Here is an 8938-nt window from a genome sequence, read left to right as displayed (position 1 = left end):
ATAGACTCCTTCCACTGATCAGGCAATTTTTCCTTATGCCAAATAGAAGTAATTAGCTTATGGATCTTAGATCATAATATTTAGCCTCATGCTTGTATAAGATCTACCGGAATTGATGGCTACCTTTTCAATTTTGCAATAGCACTTTCAACCCCAGAAGGGCTAGGATCAGGTACTAACATCTCAGCTGTATGTATTTCTATCTGCCTAGCATCACTGACCCTATGTGCATTCAATAACTGAGAGTAGTTCTTCCATCTTTTCAAAATATTGTGGGAATCTGCAAGCAGATCATCATTCTCTTCCTTCATTAAGTTACTTCTAGGTTGGTAACCTCTCTTAAAGTCATTTATTCCTCTATTCAGGTCTCTAATGTTTTTGTTCTTACTGTTTGTTGCTAGCTTATCAATTTTGTCTTTCAAATATTCTCTTTTCTATTCCTGAAATGCCTGCTGGTTTCACATCTTATATTGTTCAGATTATCGTCATTTATTTTGTTCTGACATGAGAGATTTTAAATGTGTTGGTTATTTTCCGCTCCAGATAATTTCTTGCCTTCATAAGTGAGCCATTACACATGATGAAATTTGACTCTAAAATAAAGGATTAAAATATAATTTGCACTACAAAAATAAAAAATAGATTGAAACACTAGCCCTTGAAGCTGAAACAGTAATAACTAACCTCGATATAGCAGAACAAAACTATTATAGGCATGTGGTTGCAATAAAGATTAAAGATATTAAGGAGAATAATAATATAATTAATAAAGAAGAATGGAAACTAATATTGAACATAAAAAAAAAACAAAATTTGTAAAAGAAAACTGATAGTAATGAAAGCAGATAAAAGGAAAACACTAGTAATATTAACACAAGAAGAATATAAGCATAAAATAAAGGACCTGAAGGAAGCAATAACATCATACAAAGAGACCATGGAGGTACACGAATATGAACCCCATAACTATTAACCTCCATGTCACAATAAAACTACATAAACAAAGTACACCCATTAGATCAATAATCAATTGGAAAAATGCCCCTGCCTATCAGCAAAACAACTAACAAAGACACTACACAATTGCTTACAGTTACCATACACATACAATATCCAAAACTCTGTCAACCTACTGACAGACCTACAAGCCATTAAGCTTAATAAGAATATGAGACTTTGCTCCTTTGATATAGAAAATATGTATACAAATATACCAAAATTGGTAATATAAACGTAGTAAATACAATACTACAAAGAGACAAATACACGAAGAGAAATTATACACATATTAAAAATAGTAACAGAACAAAATTACTTCCAATTCAACCACGAATATTATAAATGAACCAAGGGATTAGATATTTGAGCCCCAACATCATCAGTACTAGGGGAAACATATACAACATATGGAACCTACACAAATATATCCCATCCTAATAAAACAATAGATAATTGCATATTTCGGATATGTCGATGACATACTGATAATATTCAATCAAAACAAAACAAACATTTGCCACACACTTATTGAATTTAATGAACTACAACCAACCATAAACATCACAATAGAAAAAGAAGAGCACAAATCCATTAACTTCCTGGATCTCATGATATATCTGAATGACAGAAATTTTGCAGTTTTTGATATATCAGAAACCTACAGAAACTGACATAATATCAAATAGCTTTAAGCCAAAATCGCTTATGAAAAGGAATGAATCAAAGACACCAGCCACTATTTGTGGACCTTTAGGTATAATATATCACACAAATGAGAAAGCCAATGTGATTGTGGATTATTTTAGAAAGCCACTTCACATCTCATGACCTCTGTGACATAAATCATGAGCAACAGGTGGTGACTAGTCCATGCTCTGCTCACACCTATAGACAACACCCTGTTGGGAAAAGTAAGACCTTGTGGCATGCATAAATTAGCAAAGTCATTTAAATTGAGAGGTGCTTGTGGACTTGATGGTATTCCAAATGAATGCCTTAGCCATCTTGCAGGAAAACCACCGATACATCTGACACATTTATTTAATCACTACCTTTGGCTGTCCCATTTTCCAAAGCCCTGGAATGAAGCAAAAGTTATTTTACTGAAACTGAATAAGGACCCCAAATTCCCTCAAAATTTATGTCCGATTAGCCTCTTGTCTACAAGAGGCAAGCTATTTGAGGTAGTTAATCTGAAAATAGTCCAAAGGCACCTTTAAGAAGGGGGTCTGCTCAGTGAAAACCAGTTTGGTTTCTGTCCCTGTTACAGAATGATACTTCAATGTCTGAGGCTTATGGACGCCACCTTAAATTTCAACAATAACGTGTGTACAGCTGCTGTATTTTTGGATATTCAAAAAGCCTTTGATGCAACATGGCGCCTTGTAAATTATTTGAATTACAATTTTCGACCAGTCTAATCAAGCTTATTAGCTCTTTTCTTTCTCAGAGAAAATTCAGAGTTTTGGTCAAAGGTGAAAAATCTATGCCAAGGAACATACAATTACATGCAGGGGTATCACAAGGTTCCATCCTATTCTCCACATTGTACAATATATATGTATGTATATAAATGATATGCCCAAACACCTGGTGTTTGTCTCAGTCTCTTTACTGATGTCACCTGTATACAGACAGACCACAAAGAGGGTTATGTTCTCAGAAAGCTGCAGTGAGGTCTCACTGCTATTGAGACATGGTGTGAATGCTGGAACATAAAAGTCAAAGGAGAGAAGACTCGGGCAGTCTACTTTTCTTATAGACTTAGGCCCCTTGAGGCTTATCTTACCATAAATGGACAGACTATCCCCTTTATCAATCACGTAAAATATCAGGGTGTAAATTTCAATCGGAGGATTACATGGAGACTGCACAGAGAAACAATTAAAGTCAAGTCCTTCAGAACATTCATTAGAATCTGCTCCCTATTCAAAAGTGAGCTTTTAAGTGCCTATATTAAACTAAACCACCATAAGGCACTGATCAGATTGGCAATGACTTACGCTTGCCCTGCCTGGGAATTAATGGGAGACACCCACCTCTTAAAATTGCAGCACCAATGGAAAGTTTCCAAGGTGCACACCAGTCTGTGATTTGCACACAGCTTTCAACCTTCCATATGTATATGTTTATGTAACAAAATTGTGCAGGCAACAAGCAGAAGTCATACAGAATAATGAGAATGAATATGTTCATTATATAGGACAAAGTGAAGCCAGACATAGAAAATATAAGAGGCTTAAACTTGGCAGTGGTCAAGCTTACGGCTGTTCAAGTGACTAAGCTGCTGTTGTAGCATAATATACGTAAGACAGGCACGATCTGCTTTGCAAAGCACATATTGATGGAGGACTTGTGTATACTGCAAAAGGAAGAATATTCAATAACGTGCTATATGTGTGATGTGCACACTTTATGAAAGGCAAAGTGTATTCATAAGAGATAAACCCATCTTCTCGTCAGAGAGGATGTTACATAAGGGCTATAAACACAGAGGTTCAGTAAAAAAATCTCTGTTCATGAGTCTCAAGGAGCTTTATGCCAAGACTGATGGGTAATAAACCGCCAGTTGTAAAGTAATATTGACTTGTGACTCTGGTTGGTTGTGGGCCTGTGCAGCTCAAGTGCTTTGTGTGGTTCCTGCATATGATTGTTATAGTAATAGTACTGGTAACTCGTATCATGGCTAATGTACCAACCCCAGAATTTCAGAAGCTCTGGTCAAACCTGATTTTGGATCTCATTTATGCTGTAGTGGTTTGTTAAGCGTGTTGAATACCATTCAGTACTGAGAGTGATAGTGTTATAACAATTTATGTTTATGAATTACAAGAGTCCATTAAATCCAAACCCCGTGTTTAGTCACAAACACGTGACAATACGGTTTCTCCTTTCACAACATTCCCAGCTGTTTTACATACATACATAATTTCACAGATCCATTGTCCGGAAACCGGACCGGATATTGAATTCGTCAGCAAAATGCAATCTAGTCTCAACAATTAAAATATTCAAGAATTATAAAATGAAAAATACAATAATAAAATAAAAAGCAGTCATATAACAAATCTAGATAATACATAATCTTGGAAAGACAACAATAATGTATTATGCTTGTGTGTATGCAATGTATTGATCTGCCAAATAAAATGCATTTAAAATAAGATAATCTTTTAGCCTTTGTTTAAAAGTATTAATATTGCCTTTCAAAGAATATATAATGTATGGCAAGTTATTAAATATTCTAATGGATGAAAAATGCACACTCACATCGTTATTTGACTGCATAACCTTATGTGAAATTTAAACACTGGGTCTGGAATGGGATTATTTTCTTTTTTACTTCCCGCGCTGCCGACTGCTACCGACGATATGAAAATAATTTTCCTACAATATCATAGATGTCAGTGATGTTTCATGCTTGCAGCGTTATGCAGTAGAGATGTGTAGTCGGTGATTCATGGTCAGAGAAATCTTTTTTTTTCCTCTTTCGTGTGGAATTTAGACGCCATCATTTGTTGAGAGGCTTGTATAATATTGGTATTTAGTGCATAATATTCATCAGGTTTTGATCTTGTTTTAATTTTTGCCTTACTATAACATGGGTAGAAAGAAGAAGAAGCAGTCGAAACCTTGGTGTTGGTATCCTTTAATAAGTAAAAACAACGTGAATTCACAAACTGTCAACATCCACTCGAAGGCGGAATTGTTTACTTCTACTGTAATAAATATGTATATACCAGTTAATATTACTTTCTCCTTAATCCCATGTGGGAAATTGATGTGGTTGTTTTGATAGTGGACATTCTGACAGTACAAAATAATATCGTTTAAAGCAGATTTACAAGTTGCTTTTCTTTGAAGACAGTTGCGGAAATTCAGGTCAGCTTCAAGTACTTCAAATACATTTTCCAGTAAAGTATCAAAAGAAGGGGTAAAATTAGAACTGAATGGTCAGTTACTTAAATTATAATGTTGTATAAACTTTATAGTGAACCACATATGGTCAGCAGTAGGCAGTTGCGGAGCAGAAATACGGGATAATGTTAGTGACTGAATGTATAGTATGGCATCAGTGGATATGTTAATAATAATAATAATAGTGATATTTAAAGACAATTTTAAAAATTGAAATTTCTTTAAACTAATCGGTCGTGATATCCATAGCAATACTATTAATACTGTTAAGCCACATGCTTTAAGATAATTTGTGAAAGTTATGTGGAATTATAGATTTGCTTAAAATTACGTTATTTATTATATTGCCCTCTTATATTTCTCTGTAATGCAAGCAACTTAATTACTTTTTGGTTGAATCTTGGAGCATCTATAATTAATCTTTATGGGTACTTGGAACAGCTGAAGTTTTAAGGCATTCTTGTCCAGTGGGTGTCCATAGGTAGGATTTTAATCTTTCATAGTGTTAAAACAACGTTCTGAGTTCGCAGTTGATACTACTTTATACACTTCTGAGAGTTACTTCATGCATTTCACAGAACTTAATACAATTAAATATCCTATCCAAAATATGTTAATTTTTGGCAGGAGGCTCATTGTGATCCTGGGCGGATATACAGTAGCACTCATTTGCCTAGGACACAGTGTCTATAGAACTGAAAATATTAAATTTTACATTTTCAGTATGCTGGAAATTTGTTGGGCAATTCAGTGCTTGAAGAAACATGAAGCAGTAAATTATAAGCATACACTATGCCCCAACAACAGCTAAGGAAATTGATAATGTGCCTAGTTTCTTAAAAGTAAAAGCTCATCAAGATCTAATGAAATAATAATAAAGACAATGAAAACCTCTGTGTCCTGATTAGCGAACCTTTTAAGCCAGATGTAGGGCTAATCATTTGTTACTGGAATTTTCCTAATTTTTAATGGTCAGTAATGAAACCTGTCTACATGAGAGAGGACTCATGTATGGGTATAGGTCAGATTTCAGTTATTTCTGGAACTTAAACAGAAATTTATCCACTGTTTAAATTCCAGTAACTTTCTGGTTAAGGAATAGTTTGATTATAGGATCCACAAAGAAAGCTACATACAAACATGTACATAAAAGTAGTATATGTACTTAATATTGAATGCTATGTATCAGGAATTGTGTATGACCTTTTCAAGGCTGTGTTAAGGTATATTAGTAACTACAAAAGAAAGTTGCAGTAAGTGATTTACCAGAGTTCATGAAGTCTCTGTATGAGTCTTTTACCATTTTGTATATTAACAACCTGTGACCAAATATGCGAAGCCTCCACACCTGTTCTCTTTACTGATGATACTAATATAACAATTAGTGAACCAGATGAAAACTTACATATGGAACTTTCAAATTATACCCTTGTGGTCATTAGCAAATGGTTTCCAGCTTACTCAGAATTTTGACAAAATAAGCTTCATAAAGCTTCCAAGTATAATTAGAATGAGCAAGTCAAGGAGGATGAGGTGGGCAGGTCATGTAGCACGAATGGGGGAGATGAAGAATGCGTATAGGATATTGTTGGGAAAGCCAGAAGGAAAGAGACCACAAGGAAGACCAAGGCGTAAGGGGGTGGACAATATTAAAATGGATCTAAGAGAGATAGGATGGGATGGTATGGATTGGATAGATCTGGCTCAGGAGAGTGACCAGTGGAGGGCTCTTGTGAACATGGTAATGAACCTTCCGGTTCCATAAAATGCTGGGAAATTCTTGAGTAGCTGCAGAATTGGCGGCTCCTCCAGAAGGGCTCAGCTCCAGGAGTAAGTAAGCAAGCAAGCTTCATAAAGTTTATAAGTAGTCACTAATGCCTGCCTGTCTGCATCTTTAACTGATCCATCAATCCATCTATCTACTACTGTTCAAAAGTATACAGATGTTTAACAAAAGCTGGTCCATGTTCTTCAACTGTGTTTAAAGAGTGATGATTTTGGCTAAGTATTTTTATATTCAAATCTGCAAAATTGAGGGCATGTTGATTTGATCGCAGTTGAAATTGGAGCTACTTAATTAGCAGTTTCTCTTAGGTAGTTCTAGGGTTGTGTTGGAATATGTGGCTGGAAACTGAGATGATGAAGATGATGATGATTATGATTATGAAGGTTGATTAGAAAATTGCCTGTAGATTGTCATGAGTGTTCATTATTTTCCTTAATGTATGGAAGGTACTGTAATCGTGAATTTGATGATGAAAAGATCCTGATTCAGCATCAGAAAGCTAAGCACTTTAAATGTCATATATGTCATAAGAAGTTATATACAGGTCCTGGCTTATCAATACATTGTATGCAAGTAAGTATTTTGAAATTACTTGGTTGAATTAAGGTACTGACTTGAAGTATGGGATGATTTATGATTAATTAAGACATAAAATTGTGCTTTAAAATACTGAAACAGTGAAAGCTGTAAGTTCTGACTAAATTAATGGATCTGAAAGCAGGTCTACATGAGTCTTGTCCAAAGGTAGTTGGTTCTGAATTGTTCACTGACTTGTGTAGGTGGGTCTCATATTTGGAAACTCAAATGTATAGCTGATTTACTTCCAAAGACAAAAGTAACACCATCCAGTGTGACTATTGAAGTTTTATCACTTGAAAACTCATTGCCCTTACATGTTTTGATCCCTACGGATCTTCCTCAGAGGGCATCAATACTTTTTTCGGAAACTACTATTACAGTAGGTCTTAAATTATGTACATACACATATAATATCTGACATACACAATGTCCACAGTGTTCAAACTTTCACAGTCACAGCAGCCTTCCTGGTGTTAAAATTTTTAAAGTTTCTTAAAAACTTTGTTGTTTAAGATTAAAATTATTATAAACCATGGAGGTTTGTGTCAATTCTCCTATTGTCTTTCTTGGAGGTATCTGATCTTGTGCCGCCTGTCTATCCTGAGAAAGGAGATTCTTAGTATTGTCCGTGTTTATTCGTGGCTTGCTGTGTTGTTTACACTCTGTTGTTTGCCCTCTGAGGATGATCCGTTGGCATCGAAACATGTAAGGGTGATGAGTCACACTGGACGGTGTTATTTTTGTCTTTGTAATTGTTAGTGTGATGGACCAGAATGAAACAAATCAAATTGATTTACTTCCATTTCACAGGTACACAAGGAAACAATTGACAAGGTTCCTAATTCACTACCAAATCGTTCCAACATTGAGATAGAGATATATGGAATGGAAGGAATCCCACCAGAAGATATCAAGGAACATGAGCGCCAGAAGCAAGGAAAGCAAATGCAAGGTGGTAAAAGAAAGAATTTAATCAGTTCAGAGGCTTTGAATAAAGCAGTACTTTGTATACTTGGGTTTGGTGTTGGTTACTGATTCACACTGCTACAGCTTTCCTGTATTCACACCATTTTTCATAGTTGTTTTTAAGATCTGAATAAAGCAGGATATGGCAGAGCAGATGAATAGCTTTAATTTTAAATTAATGTTTTATTCATAATATAGTATAACACTTGGAAATCAAGTGTTTTATATATACAGTAAAACTTGGTTGTAGCAACATCGGTTTCTGCGACAGCTTGTCTATTGCGTCAAATATTCAATGGTACGAACTAATTCCTCATAAAGCAACTGTTTTTATACCTTGCTTAGTACGACATGCACAAATGCATCAACCTCGTATGTAACGTCATTTTCATTCCTGAATTTCTCTGATATCGTGGGAAAGTTCGATGTGTCTGCCCACCCTCACTTTCTCTACTTGCTGACGTGACTGTCCTGGAAGAATATGACCGCAGGCTGCAAGAGGAGCGTGGGTTTTATGCGAAAACAAGGGTGTGGGGTGGGACTGCGTGAATAGTGCAAGAGGACGCGGCATGTTGTTAATTGCATTCCTTTCCTAGAATCTCTTCTAACAGGACCTCACATTGTCTACTTACCCTATAGTGTTCCTGCCTAAACCCAGAGAAGTGCAGTAGCGAAAACATGGCAATGAAA

General features: G+C 35.5%; 1 protein-coding gene across 5 annotated transcripts in view; it reads left to right on the top strand.

Moving 5' to 3' along the window:
* Positions 1-4442: 4442 nt before the first annotated feature.
* LOC111869132 (BUB3-interacting and GLEBS motif-containing protein ZNF207) overlaps positions 4443-8938 on the top strand; it is a 35344-nt gene continuing 30848 nt past the window's right edge. For 4 of the 5 annotated variants that reach the window (XR_004513515.1, XM_033753294.1, XM_023860370.2 and 1 more), the window contains exons 1-3: positions 4443-4641; positions 7150-7276; positions 8093-8234. Coding sequence is in view for 4 of the 5 variants with exons in the window: in XM_033753294.1 (XP_033609185.1) it covers positions 4601-4641; positions 7150-7276; positions 8093-8234 (310 nt within the window). In the remaining variant the exon portion in view is untranslated. Of the gene's footprint in view, positions 4642-4787; positions 4882-7149; positions 7277-8092; positions 8235-8938 lie in introns of those variants that run through there. The other variant, XM_023860372.2, reaches the window with a different exon arrangement.

The sequence above is a fragment of the Cryptotermes secundus genome, unplaced genomic scaffold, assembly GCF_002891405.2.
Source record: "Cryptotermes secundus unplaced genomic scaffold, Csec_1.0 scaffold618, whole genome shotgun sequence".
In the NCBI taxonomy this organism is placed as follows: Eukaryota; Metazoa; Arthropoda; class Insecta; order Blattodea; family Kalotermitidae; genus Cryptotermes; species Cryptotermes secundus.
This window is presented reverse-complemented; position numbering and strand designations above follow the sequence as displayed.